The sequence below is a fragment of the Nannobrachium achirus genome (genome assembly GCF_963921795.1).
Source record: "Nannobrachium achirus genome assembly, chromosome: 12".
Classification (NCBI taxonomy): domain Eukaryota; kingdom Metazoa; phylum Chordata; class Actinopteri; order Myctophiformes; family Myctophidae; genus Nannobrachium; species Nannobrachium achirus.
The window spans coordinates 19,464,363-19,479,118 of record NC_137832.1 but is presented as its reverse complement, the minus strand read 5'-3'; the positions used below and the strand labels follow the sequence as shown (position 1 = coordinate 19,479,118).

At 42.0% G+C, this 14,756-nt stretch overlaps 2 protein-coding genes across 2 annotated transcripts in view; one reads left to right on the top strand and one right to left on the bottom strand.

Moving 5' to 3' along the window:
* LOC308296273 (RNA-binding protein Musashi homolog 1-like) overlaps positions 1–14,756 on the bottom strand; it is a gene marked incomplete at both ends in the record, with an annotated part of 340,664 nt that overhangs the window by 34,617 nt on the left and 291,291 nt on the right. The gene's annotated exons all lie outside the window — the stretch shown is intronic.
* On the top strand, positions 5,350–14,671 carry hnf1a (HNF1 homeobox a). Its single transcript, XM_080738114.1, has 10 exons — positions 5,350–6,748; positions 8,482–8,681; positions 9,444–9,624; positions 9,829–10,034; positions 10,202–10,353; positions 11,070–11,217; positions 12,077–12,259; positions 12,496–12,617; positions 13,632–13,716; positions 14,234–14,671. The coding sequence occupies exons 1-10, from the start codon at positions 6,453–6,455 to the stop codon at positions 14,362–14,364; spliced, it is 1,704 nt and encodes a 567-aa protein (XP_080594240.1). The 5' UTR covers positions 5,350–6,452; the 3' UTR covers positions 14,365–14,671.

Here is a 14,756-nt window from a genome sequence, read left to right as displayed (position 1 = left end):
CGAAACAATTGTTAATACAATTAAAAACCCTAGGCTTTCTGTACTGTAGCCGGCTGGTCGTGCTTTTTAAGCTATGTGTCCCTCATTATTGTCCTGGCAGGCTACAGTAGACACATTTGTTCCATATCCATACCATATTAGCCTTTAATTCAGTTATAATCCTTTGTTGATTACTAATTACATTAGAAAACAATGTAATAACAAACATAAATACGTAATGTCAGGGAGAAGTCAATTGATTAGAGTTTTGATTGATTGATTGAAGACTTTATTAAATGTTTGCATAGAAAAAGGTACAGTTTCATACAGTTCACTGGTACAAGGTCAACTAAAAGGAGATCCTAGAAAGCATTTGGCTTATTTACACAGGAAACCACCTAAGCATCTCATATAACATTGAATGACAGACGGATAGAACACAGTAGGCTACTATGCAGTAGGCCTAGATATAGTCAAAAAAAAAGAAGTGCATATAAATACAGTGGAAAAAATATACAGTATATTTACAATAAAGAGTAGGTTATCCATTATTTATTTGATCACAGAAATGGACATGTGTCTTTAGTGTTCACAGCCCTATCACAGCCATCAATAAGTAGCCTATAATGAGGTGTATTTTTTGTCTTAATTCAACTTCCATACCGCAAAGGCAACTTATGTAATGTGGTATTATTGCAGGAGGTTAGTGTACTGCACTCAGACATTGCATGGGTCTTAAGCATTCAATTAGTACCAAAGCCAGCTCTAGCTAATCTCCTTCTCAACATGTGACCTGTTAACCAATGTTAAGGCCGGTCAATGTGCAGCTCCAGTCGTTTGGAGAAGACAATGACAATTTGGACTAATAGTGGGTGTACAATACTGTAAATGCTCTCCGATCCGGTCAGACCTTTGTCCAAAAATGTGGACTACAGTTTTTGACATGCAGGTGTTACAATTACAGGGGGCGTCACAAGGGGGGGGGAAGTTGGACTGACTTACTAGGGCCCAAGGTGGAGGGGCCTTGACTATTTTATACTTTAGCTTTTGAAAAATAGCAGATCTACAAGCTCACAGCGCAGCACTCGGTGCCAGCCAAATACATATCATTTTGGGGGTCCTTCACACAAAACAGTTTGAGCACCACTGACATAGAAACTTTTTTTTTAAACCCTTAGAAGGATTTGAAATATTCAAAGACTCTGAATATTTCAAATCCTTCTAGACTTGCACAAATTTTCAAGATTTTTCAAAAATAGATCACAAGATCTACTCAGCGCGGCACCGAGTGCCACACTGTGAGCTTGTATATCTGCTATTTTTCAATAGTTAAAGTACCCATATATAGCCCAGAATTTGGTGCGTTTTGAACCCCTGTACACTGACATTTTTTTTATGTAAACCACCATGAGAACACATTATACAGTGTATTTTACAGTTTCTATCATAATTCTTTTGCTGTTCACCATTAATATGATTACACAACAAGCTAATAATACAAGTACCAAGCATATAAAACACTGTTCTTTTGCAGATTTGAATATCTGAATGAGACTCTTTGTACTTCAGGAAATAACATTTTAAAATTCCAAATAAACAACAGCTTTTCTAAAAAGTTTCTAATCCGAGTGGCATACAACGGGTGTAAAAACAGAATAATATCCCCCAGATTGCCAACACTGCAACCAGCCAACACCAGAACAGTGGAAGGACCAAAGCCACCATACAGACACCTGCTGTGTTTTGCCTGCCACACTCTCTTCCCTCAGCAGATGAACAGACGAGGCTCCGAAAAGTGGGACAGGGGCTATTTGGACAGGAATTAAGGGGTGTGTTAAATTTCTGCATGCATGATCAATGGGGTTGAATGGCGGGGTTGAGGGTATAGCGGGCGGTGGGGTGCACACTAGGCTGAGGCGAAGAGAGAGAGAGAGAGAGAGAGAGAGAGAGAGAGAGAGAGAGAGAGAGAGAGAGAGAGAGAGGACCTGCTAGGCTGCTACCAGGGGTGTCACACCAAATTCTGGGCCCTAGGTACTTTAGCTATTGAAAAATAGCAGATATACAAGCTCACAGTGCGGCACCGAGTGTCGCTTATATATCTGCTATTTATGAAAAATTCGTGAGAAGTCTTTTCAAATTTCAAATGCTTCTAAGATTTTTTGAAAAACCTATGTTTCTATGTCAGTGGTTTCTATGTCAAACTTTTTCCTGTGAAGGACCCTCAAAATGATAGGTATTTGGCCACGGACCCCCATGTCAAAATATTTAGTTCCAGGAACCCCCCAGAAGCAAAATTTCAGTTACAAATGTTTGCTTAAAAAAGACATATTCAAAGATTTGGCACACATTTTCACGACTTTTCGACATGTTTCAATAGCTGAAGTATAAAATAATTAAGGCCCCTCCACCTTGGGCCCTAGTAACTCAGTCCCCCCCCCCCCCCCCCCCCCCCCCCCCCCCCCCTTGTGACGCCCCTGAGAGAGGACCTGCTACCAATGCTTTCACTAATGAGACTGCTGGAGAGAGACAGCAGGCAGAGAACAATCTCTGCTCTGTCTAATTACCAATCAACATAGCTTTTGAATTCTTTCCTGAATAAAAAAACAGGAAAAAAAAACCAAGCAGCCTACTTTTGTATCCCACGTGTGGTCCCTTTCTAATGACAGCCCCACAGCTTGTACAGTTGTGCATTAGTCAGGAACAGTGTGTGAACAGTGAACACACAGTTTAAAATCCATACACTGCCCCCTGGCCCTCTTGGTGGGGATTGTCTCCTGAATAGTACAATGGGACTTAATTACAGGTCAGTGGTATGTCTCAGGGAGATAGAGGGAGCACTGTTTCCCTTCCAAATACAGTACAATGCCATCTTCCCAAGGGTAGGGTGGGTAACAAGAGCTCCACACACAAAAAGGTGGTGATAGGCTGAACCTGAGAATGGGACAAGGTGATCCATAGAGCGAGAGAGAGAGAGACAGAGAGAATGAGAGAGAAAGAGAAAATGAGAGCAAGTGACCAAGAGAGAGAATGGGAGCCGGTTCTAGAGAGAGCAGGCACGTGCACACATAGACATCAAAGGGGGCTTGAGCCCCTGCCCTTTTACCCCGTCTGTAAAAAGAGCCCTCTCCAGACCACGAATGCAGTTTTCGCTATGGTGAAAGAAATGCAAATGCCCTCTTTCCATATGCCATACCGGAAGAAAGCATTCAAGAGAATTGCCTTGTCCAAACTCTCCTGAACTTGAATGCAGCATCTTATGTTGAAAGAATTGCTCTCTCTGTGTAGAAATCCAAGCTGTACGCCTCATCTCCAGTATTGACTTGATTATGCTTAGTTTAGTGTGGTATCGAGTACCGAAAATAGCCGACCTCCAAGCTCACAACGCGTCGCGTTGCGACGCGTTGTGAGCTTGGAGGTCTGCTATTTTCAATATTTTCACCAAGAGGCCCTTTTAGAAATGTCAGCCCCTGCCTCTCTAACATTCTCTGCACGTCCCTGAGAGAGAGGGAGAGAGAGAGAGAGAGAGAGGGAGATAGAGACAGAGAGAGGGAGATAGAGATAGAGAGAGAGGGACATGTAAAGTCTCAAAGGCTTTCCTCCATTCATGCTGCCCTCTTTCATTTCCAGTCGTACAACTTATCGTCCCCACCAACTCTCTTTTGTCACAGACCACGGAGAATAGACACAAAGCGAGTCTTTAGGAGATAATCTTGAAATTGCAGTGGGGAAAATACTGCGTTTTCAGCACAATGGGAAAAAAAAACAGGTACTGTAGGATTACAGTAACTATACTATATATAGCCATTACCCAGCCTAATGCTTTCCATAAGAGCAATTCATAATGGGTTCAAGCATGTTCATAGTTTTACATTACCTGTGTTCACATATAGTGGAAAAGGTCAGTGAGCCTTTAAATGACATCTTGCTAGTACAGGTAATTGGTCTTGTGTTAAATGCACTATAATAGAAGATAGCTTCCAGTTAGATATTTGGTACCGCAGGGAAGAATGTCAACAGGTTGACAGATGCACAGGAAAATCACAACCCAGTCTCCAAACCAAATCATCATTTTTTTGGAGCGGTGAAAGCGCTCCCAATGAACAGGTATGTCTGTGGGTATGTCTCTGGGTGGCTGGGTGGGTGGCTGGCTGGCCGTGTCCGTAGTCTGGCAATACCTTGAGTGGCCACACACAAAACACTAGTTAAAGGAGGGGCGCTGTTTTGTGCAGGCCAGGCACACTCACCACTCACTCACAGGCACAGTTTACACTCACTCACTCACATAGGGTACAGCTGCTCAAATTCACCGCTCCACTTCGAACGGAGGTTTGATTTTTTAAAATGTGTGCAAAGATAGACCCCAATTAATAGGTCATTTTCCTACAGCCCCAGAGTTACAATAATACAGGATTTTACTCAGCAGTCTCATCTGTATGGAGGATAAAACATCTGCAGGCATGCAGACAGAGTGCTCGAGACGATTCCATTGTTTATTGCGACCGTCAGGTCGCAAGTTACTATCAAAACCTCCGCCGGCTGTCAGTCTGTCAGTCACACTTCACACGTCACACTTTTGCCCTCCTCATATCTCTGCCACCGTTGCCCCTATCCTATAGCACACACACGCCTTGGCTGTCGAACCACAACCTCCACCCCTCATTTCTCACATGGCCCTCTTCTAGTGCCACCAAGAGGCAGATTCTTGCAAAACACATTTTTGGACAATGCTCCTACAGATTTTGCCCTAAAATCATGCAAAGCTGTACACAGTATTTCTAAAGTCATGTCATCAACATGGATCTGTCCCATTTCCCATATTCCCTCCTGATTGCCTACCATTGCCTTCTAAAGTTTGTGTATTCGTCCTGACGGTCGCTTATCTCCTGTTTAGGGAGTCTTACTGGTTCTTATTGTCATGTAAACCAAGGTTGCTAGGAAATGGTTTCAGTGGGTCCAGGACAGACACATCACGAGTCACGACAGGGCATCAGGAAGAACACACTATTACTTCACACCATTGGTCTTCAACAGGGGGTCCGGGACCCGTAGGGGGTTCGCCCAGATTTACTAGCCGGGAGACTGTCAATTCCCCCCCACCCCCCTTTTTATATTAACCAGTTGAACACTACCATCCGTATTCTGGGGGGAACATTCAGTGAAAACATTCAGCGAAGAGGTGTAAACCAAGGGGTGAGGGTGTAAATGGTTAAATGTCTGAAAATACACATTAGGATGAATTCAAAATAGAAAAGGAAATGTGTAAAAAAAACAACAACATGAATTTAAACAACGCCTCTATGAACAAGTTTAATCTGCAACACAATTGTATACAATACGTTCTGTATATAGTAGGGCTCCCTGCTTCATCTCTCTCTCAGCTAATTCCCCACTAATATACAGTAATAAACAGTTATAACACATAATAATGTGTACACACAAGGCTTGGAGCATTCAGCATTCCATAAGTTCAATCAAAAGATGCACACATCCTTTAGAAACAACAAAGCTGCTCAACAAGTTTATACAACAGCACTCTCTAGTGGTAACAACTTTGTTTCCTCTGTGAATCACTTTCCTGCATTTATAATAGGCCTTCTATACTTTGGCCTATATTGTTGATTTGATTTGATTTCCTTCTTCTTTTTTGTACACCATGCTTGGTTATGAATGTGATCGACTCAGTCAATGAATGTGCCATTGGGGAAATCATTTTATCAGTATTCATGTTTATATCTCAGCCAGTATCAGTAACTATGTTTGCTTTAATCCAACTTCCATGTTGCAAAGTACTTTATGCAATGGCGTAAAGCTGGATGTTTGGACACTCTGCTCATGTATTGTTGAGATTTGATTGGAATGTCCTGCATTCAAACAGAAATAATAAAACCTCCCTGATATATCCCACACCTCGTGTCACTGTGAAACCACAATCAATAGACACAAATAACAATGTATTTCACAACAGATGGTGCAACAGACCTGTCCACCACCCCACCCTTTAAAAAGAAACAGTCTGGTGGTTGGTACATATGTTTGTCTTCAGAGATAAACTGGTAGATATGACTCTGGCATGTTGTTTTAATTTCACTTGTTGTTTTTGATGCACTTTGTTCACTGTTAAGGCACTGAGAAAGCGGGAACAAAGTTCACAGGGCGCATGTAAGGGGTGGGGGTGAAGAGGGAAAAGAAATTGACCTTTGAAAGCAAAACAGCAGGTGGAGAGCTAAAACCAGGCGGCTCCGAACACATCGCAAGGAAAGTCAAACAGGGAAAATGAAAGCATACCATCTCTTACTCTTGAGCTGAAGAGGGATTACAAATAACAATAAAAAAGGGCCATATGCCCTAAGTGTACGGTGGGAGTCTATCTATGGTAGTGCACATGAAAGAGAGCAGTGTGAGTGTGTCTGTGTGTGTGTGCATATGTGTGTTTTGTTTGTGCGGAGGTAAGCAGTAAGGAAGACATCAGTGTAATGGAGGGAGAGGAGAGGACCGGGGAAGGCTACAGGCCCAGCCGGCTGTCTGCTCTTCAAGAGCAGCTGGTCTGGGCCCTGCTAGACTCCGGACTGTCCCGGGATGTCCTGGTGCAAGCCCTGGGCGAGCTGGAGGGAGAGCGGGTCGCCAGTGGAGCAGAGAAGGCAGAGAAGGGCGATGGAGAGAGTTCTGAGGAAGGAGAAATGGATTTTCCACCCCCAATATTCCGTGAACTGGAGCAGCTTCCGCCAGAGGAGGCAGCCAGACAGAGGGCTGAGGTGGACCAGCTACTGCAGTACGTAGATCCCATTCCATACGGTCACCCGCTTCTGGAAAACGCTTTTGTAGCAGTGCAATAATCGTGTCGGCGTTCTGTTAAAGCTGTGGAATTTTGTGCTCCCAATAACAGGTGGACATTTTCAGGCAAACATAATTTTTTACGATTTGTAAAAAGGCAAGATAGCCATCACCCCTCTGACTTCATTCACACACTTCTACCTGTACCATTTTACTTCTCACAGCATCAAACATACACCGGAGATTTGGAAACGACCGTTAATTTACCTGATGTCATCATTTTCTATGCTTTATTCCTCAAAATTGTTGCCCCCCCTGTCTCGTGCTCCTCCTCCCTCCTTCTCTCGCTCTCTGTCTCTCATTCTGCGATCTCTCCTGGCCTCTGAGGTGAATTTAAAGGAGGGTACCTCCTTTCCTAGTTACTAATTACCCCACCCCATCATTATTCCATGGCCATTTCTTAATAAGAAGCTACATGCTTGGGTTAAGATTAATGGAGCAGGGGCTGGACATGTGAGACAGTGTTTACTCAAAGCGAAGTTTCTTTTTCTAACATACACATACTGTATTTCTTATATAAGGAAGGTAATATGTATCGATACAAGAGTATTACCGTAAAAGCTTTGTCGCATTTAAAGAGGATTGAATCATTAACCAGGAAATGAAAAAAATAAGTAGAGAAAATGAGTTCTTTGACAAACAAAACTCAATCTCCTACATTTCTCCAAGATTTCAAATTTGTATTTTGTCTGGTTGAGTTAAACACTCTCTGGATTTAGATGTTGTGTATTTAGTTTATACCTGCCTGACAGTTTAAACATGTTAAATTAGGCTTCATAAAGCTGACAGAAGGGTTGTATTTCACTCTGCAGGGATCTGAGCGTGCTGGACTTTGACCTGTTGTATTCTCTCTCTCTTATCTGTCTCTGTCAATAAGCCTCTCTCTGCTCTAATCCCCAGTGTTCATTTAACCATGAGTGTAACAGTGGATCCTTATGGGTCCGTTTTTACACTCTCATCGTTAAACTAACACTGAACATTTTACTGTGTACTTCCTCCACAGCAACAATTACGTTTTATCCGTACCGCAAGCACTATGATTCATAGCTATACAAATATAGTGATATTACAATGATAATAGTTTTCACAATTATTTTTCGGAATTAACGGTAGACAGAGGGCCTATTATATCAAGAATTCATGAAAATTAAGAATAATGGTGATGAATTTGAATCATATAAATCAAAGCAATAGAGTCATAAAATAAAATGAAAGCTATCAAACAACAAAAGAATACTATTATTGCCGCTGCAATGTCTGAGGAACTGTAACAAAATAACTTAACTCTCATGTATCCGTACACAAGACAACGATAAAGAAACCTTGAAACTTGAAAGGAGACAAATCGCTCAACATTTGAGAAATCACAAATATATATATATCGTCGTTGTCGGGTGAAAACCCTGTATGTCCAAAACCGTTCGTTTTGCATTTATCATTTTAAAAATGACTTAAACTAGTGAGAACAGCCGATCTACAAGCACACAACGCCTCGCACCGCGAGGCGTTGTGGCCTTACAAGCGGCCTTGTACGATGAAGCAGGGCTTTACTTTGCGAAAGAACGGACACATTTGAAACTTGGAGATACAAGGTTTCCACCCGACAACGACGATATATATAACTGACACACAAAAGATAATTGTTTACCTGACTATGTCTATCTACAATAGGGAGGACCCATGGCGTGTTGCGAAACTGGTCAAGAGTTACATGCAGCAACACAACCTCCCCCAGAGGGAGGTGGTAGAGTCCACAGGACTGAACCAGTCCCACCTCTCCCAGCACCTCAACAAGGGCACGCCCATGAAGAACCAGAAAAGAGCTTCTCTGTACAGCTGGTACATCAAGAAGAAATGTGAGATTAGCCAGCGTGAGTATCCAGCAAGCTGGGGAGCTGCTGACCCTTGTAGAAACATGATCTCATTTCAGAATAACTAATAGTTGCACATCACAATATTATTTCCAGAGTTACATTTGATGGGGGATGATGAGGGTGGGTGGATCTCCATGCCTCTGCTTTCGATATAGCCCCTGGTCATTCATTTGTAGGGCCAGTTGGGATATGTTTCATCCCTGTTAAATAAATAGGCTATATTCATTTCCTTTTGGGAAATGTAGACATGATATGCTTGATATTTTGTTTGATATCAGAATTAACATGACATTAACCTAGCATCCCTATTTTGGGAATGTATGGTAGGGTATGTTAATACAATATAAGTTATAACAGACAACTGCAGTGGCTGTATTTGGTCTCCCTGCTCTTGTATCGAGAAATGTAGATCTTGTGGTCTGGTAGGACCACTACTGGCTGACAAGTGGTACTGCCTGAAAGGTCAAAATTAAATATCTCCCCGAGCAAGCATGTGTGGTCTATGGGATCAGAGGTAAAAATGTCAACACTTGAGCGGGGGACCTGGGTTTGAATCCCTGATAGCACATTAAAGTTACAGGTTGCAGCTTTAACACACTGTACAGTACATGTTTATTATACTAAAGAGAAGTCACTCCCATTATAGTGAATCAGCCTTATACAGTCAGTTCTTCAACCGTGTTTAAATCTTTGACACCAGCATCCTGACATTTAACGTTTACTGACATTTAACGTTTACTCACTGACTGTCCCGTCCAGAATTCACCAACGCCAGACACGGCCTTACATCTATGGAGGACCAAGTTGATGAAACCAAGAAGGGACGGAGAAACCGGTTCAAATGGGGACCCGCATCCCAGCAGATCCTCTTCCATGCCTACGAACGTCAGAAGAACCCCAGCAAAGAGGAGAGAGAGGGATTGGTTGACGAGTGCAACAGGTGAGACATATTCTCTTCCATATTTTGGTTTCTGCAAAACCCCTATCCAGAGCTTGAGGCCAGTCCGATTTGCAAAGACACATGTTAAATGTGAATTCACACAGCCAGGATGGTTTACCTCAGGCCAACTTTTTCCATCTCCTACGAAAAACTGGTAACTTTCAATTCACTCTATAATGTATTGAATGTGCTTTCCTCTAACAGAGCAGAGTGCATCCAGAGGGGGGTGTCTCCATCCCAGCTCGCTGGTCTGGGTTCTAACCTGGTCACAGAGGTCCGAGTGTATAACTGGTTCGCCAACCGTCGTAAGGAGGAGGCCTTCAGACACAAAATCGCTCTTGACACGCCTTATACACCCAGCCAATCAACAAGTATCTCTCTCCACACTCTCTCACCAAGTCCTGTGCAAAGTAAGTAACCTTCAAAATGTAAAAAAATTCCTTGGCAGTAAAATGTGTTAATTTATAATTTGGAGAGTGCACAAATGTAACCAAATGGATCCATAAATGTAACCAAATGGGTCCATTTGCTTAAATCTGAGTTAAAATAATAATTATTCTTGCTTTTTGTTCCTCAGGTATGAAGTACAGTCATCAAATGCATTGTGACAATCTGTCTGTCTCAGTCAGAGGTGGCAGTGAGGACAGAGGTTTAGGAGGACGCCTCGTGGCCAGTCCTGCCCACCTGGAGCCCAGTCACACACTACTGGAGATACAACATTCTAAAGCAGTGAGAACACATCATGGTCTCTCAGAATAATTAAAGCACGACCAATGCCAGGTCTTTGGGTCCGATACCAGTCCCGATTACACCACCGATTGTCAATGTTTTGACCGATATTTTAAATAGTGCAACTCAATGTGTTGTCAGCTTGTAAATCTGCTTAAAGAAATGGGAAACCAAATGGTGCCGATTAACCATAGTTGCGCTTACTGTAGGTAAAGAATGGTAATAGGGCTGTGAAATACTTTTCATAGATTAGCATTAGCAGCATAATAGAGTAGACTAGGGATGGGACAATATGAAAATGTCATATCCTGATTATTGTGGCAAAAGAAATCTACGATATTATTGCGATAATCAAAATCCATTATCCTGGGGCGGAACAATTGCCAAAAAATTGCCGATCTACAAGCTCACAGTGCATCGCTTTGCGACACGTTGTGAGCTTGTAGATCGGCAATTTTTTGGCAAAGACATTTGATAGAGAGTGAAAGAAAATAATGTATATAAGTACCTTTTTACCAATCATAGAGGGTTTACAGTAAATGGTACCGGATATGCAGCTCAGCAAATAAAAGGTGAATTGAACCCAGTGCATGACGGTGGATACATTAAATCGCCATGATACAATTATCGTGAGTGTTTCTTATCACGATAAACGATAATATCGCTTATCGTCCCATCCCTAATCATTGCTCATTCTTTTCTTTGTCATGCTTTAGTCCCAGGTATCCGGTGGAGGCCCCCTACCTCCAGTCAGCACGCTGACATCACTGCGCAGTCTGTCTGCGTCGCCTGCCCCTCCCCATGGCCTCATCATGGCCTCCCTGCCCAGTGTCATGAGTCTGGGAGAATCCTCCCTTCTTATAGGTAAGGTAACGTTACCTACGCACAAAGAAAAATACATCTGCCCTCAGGCTTTCCTTGTAGTGTAATACAAATGTCATGACATGTGAGACAGGGACAACAAAGGGATGTGTTTAGGAAGAACAGCCAACAGCTGGAAGGCAGGGCTGAATCATTGGAGAATAATATCTGATTGGGATTTTTCAGACCATGATATCATGATAAAATGTGTCAAGCTTCAATTCTGTTTACCGTTTATACTGTTGTGCAATGTAAGCACTAAAACACAATTGTTCATGTATCAGTTTATTCTTTTTCTATTAATTGTGAAGTGCCTCCTACTGCACTCAGGGGCCTTTTCCACCGGCAAAGAACCGGTTCGGGTTCTTTCTCCTGCCTATGGGATGAACCAGAGGTGAGCTTTTCCACCGAGAACCGAGTTGGTTTCCGAACCGTAAAAGTTGGTTCGTGGCCAGTTCGCAAGAACGAACCAAGGTTCCAAGAAAGTTGCCATCCCATAGGCGGGAAAAAGAACCCGAACCGGTTCTTTGCTGGTGGAAAAGGCCCCTTAAAGTAATTCTGCATAAGTGTCAGCTAAATGCAAAACAATAATAACAATAATAGAACTGCACTCTGTCGAGATGCCTACTTGCTACTTGCGCACCATGAGGTGCGCTCACCACCGGCATCACCAGGAATGCTGGTCCCTCAGTGGCTGTTAATGATGACGGTATCAGAAATGCTGGTCCCTGATTGGGCTACGGGCTTAAACAAACACAAACACAGACACTGACATATACATACGCAAGTAATAATGATGCTATGAATTATGAATATAACGTAACGTATTTGCCTATATATATTTTTTTTTCTTTGTCCACAGGTCTGACCTCCACTCAATCTCAGACAGTCATTAACAATGTGGGGGGCAGTTTTACCACTCTCCAGCCAATCTCATTCCAGCAGCAGCTTCACACCGCATCCCAGCCATCACTAACACAGCAGCTCTCGGGTCACATGGGCCACAGTCCATTCATGGCAACCATGGCACAACTTCCATGTCACAGTAAGGGCTGTAGTGGCAACAAGAGAAATATTGATTTAAATCTGGTGCATTTTAAAGTGCATTTCATAACATGGTCATCTCAAGACACTTCACACTGAAAGAAATACATGTATACAAAGAAGAAGAAAATACTCCAGAAAAGTTATGCATCAGGCTATGATGGTGAAAAGTAATGAACATATCAAGGACGTAAAAGACAAATCGATGAGATGAACTTCATGTGTTCCTTATTGCAGTGTACAGCAACTTGAAGTCTGAAATACCACAATACCATTCATCTAGCCTACTGTCTCAAGCCATGGTCATCGCTGATAGCAGCAGCATTGGAACATTGACCAGCCTGGCTGCAGTCAGACAGGTACTGGGGAGTGGTGTGTCTTTAGGAGGGGAAGGGAGGGGTTAAGGAATTACATAAAGATGGAACAATTTGACCAAATTCACTCATAGGCCATTTTGCTCTTGTACTCGCCTACACCTTCAAGTACAGTATATGACGTAAGAGCAAAATGACTGGGGTGCCTGGTAGCTCAGCTGGTTGGGGACAACATGCTCCTCCATTATATCTCACATTTATCTCCCTCCTCTCTGACCTTGGTTTCATAATAAAACAGAAATGGCCCTAAGAGCAAAATTACCAGTATCTGATCAATTACTTAAAGGACAACTTTGTTTTTTTACAACAAAGGTTCATATTTTAGATTAGAATAGAGAAAAGAAAAAGTGAGTGTTAAAATGTTTTCATTTGCTTCGTTCTATTGTTTTATCGCGTTTACCGTGCTAAAATGTGGGGCATGCATACGCATGGGGGCATGCGTACAAGTGGCTAAATATGTCTTTTTAGACACAATAAGCCAGCAGTTTCTTTATTGCTATTTACAGTAACACTTCTAGCCCCCATAAGTCACATCCAACCATGAAAGGTTGCGTTGTATCTTGGGAATGGGCTTATTCTGTGTAAAATGACATATTTAGCCACCACTGAAATAAGAATCTCTAAAACAATAGAAAGAAAGAAATGAAATAATCTTAACACTCATCTTTTATATTCTTTAATTACAATCTAAAATATGAACCCTTGTTGTAAAAAAATAAAGTTGTCCTTTAATTCCAGTGTCTCAATCTAAATTTTATAGTTGCTCAAGTTAAGTACATTATAATGTACTTGATGAAATCGTTGCCATTATCTGTAGATTACTATCACAGGACTAGTATGATGCACACACTAAAACATGTTCATCATAGGTTAATATGTTGACTGTATGTACAGTATGTGTGATTAAGTATTTCATCACAACTTGAATTGAAAATAAACTAATTGAAAATAAATACATGTGTCTGGCATATTGTCACCCATTACTTTTGTCTGCAATAGATTCTGACATCAGATTCAGAGGAACAGACAGACCCACCCCTCCAGGAAGACTCTCTTCATATGCAGCCCTCCACACCTGCACCAGGTAGAAAGCCTGCAGAAGCACACCTTCAGAGTAGGGCTGTCACAAGTATTACATACTCGTCTAATCAATCACAATTATTTTGTGATAATCGTCAATCGTTTACATGTTGAAAAATGTTTATATATGTTCAAACATTAAAACAATAGTGGAAATAGCAGATTTAAAAGCTCACAACGCGTCGCAATGCGACACGTTGTGAGCTTGTAGATCGGCTATTTCATCAATGTTCTTTTTAAGGTGTAAAGTTGTCAAACATGTCCTTCATCTCTTTGTATATTTAGGTTATGTGTCATAACTGCCATGTGCAACGTCAAAGCCTACAACAAGCCAAACAGAAATGTTGTCAACGACAAAAACTATTAAATCGTGAATCGCAATTATTTGAGTGACAATTAATCGTCATGTAAAATGTCATAATCATGACAGCCCTACTTCAGATCTACTGTACATGGTACTAGATCACTACTAGTACAGTGACAGATATGGTCAATGTCCTGACCTGTTTTCTGATTTGCAGTGTCTTCTGGGAGCCTGGAGCTGTATCCAGCTTCTCAATCGACCGACAGTCATCAATCTCACCTCCTCTCACCTTCACCAACGGACATCAACTCCTACATTCCTCCACAGATGGTCTCCACTGCACAGTAGTGCTTTGACATGCTCAGGTTTGGTGGACTCTTAGAAAGCGTACAAACCCTCCTAACATGGACAGCTACTGTACCTCTCCAAGACATGTCCAGCGATGCCATGACAATCTCTTGGGAAGACTCTACCATGTCATTTTGAGTGATCCTGGACACTCTTCGGACCAGTTATGAACATGGAATAGATCTACTTTTGATAGGGATGATTGAGGACTGAGGCAATTATCTCTAAATCAATACAAAACTGTATTTTTTATTATGAAAATAGCACATTTGTAAAGCATATTCATAAATTGTACATGCAGCACAAACTTTGTGTGAACTGTTTCTTTACAAAAGGATGGACAGCTGTGGTAGAAAAGCATCACAGGCAAGTCTCATTGGATAGTGGGTCAA

What these genes read in the sequence shown, in the direction of transcription:
- hnf1a (XM_080738114.1), top strand. Translation starts at nt 6,453, where the DNA reads ATGGAGGGAGAGGAGAGGACCGGGGAAGGCTACAGGCCCAGCCGGCTG. An exon ending in GAAATGTGAGATTAGCCAGC is followed by an intron (nt 8,682 to 9,443) that starts GTGAGTATCCAG and finishes TGTCCCGTCCAG; the next exon opens with AATTCACCAACGCCAGACAC. An exon ending in AGAATCCTCCCTTCTTATAG is followed by an intron (nt 11,218 to 12,076) that starts GTAAGGTAACGT and finishes CTTTGTCCACAG; the next exon opens with GTCTGACCTCCACTCAATCT.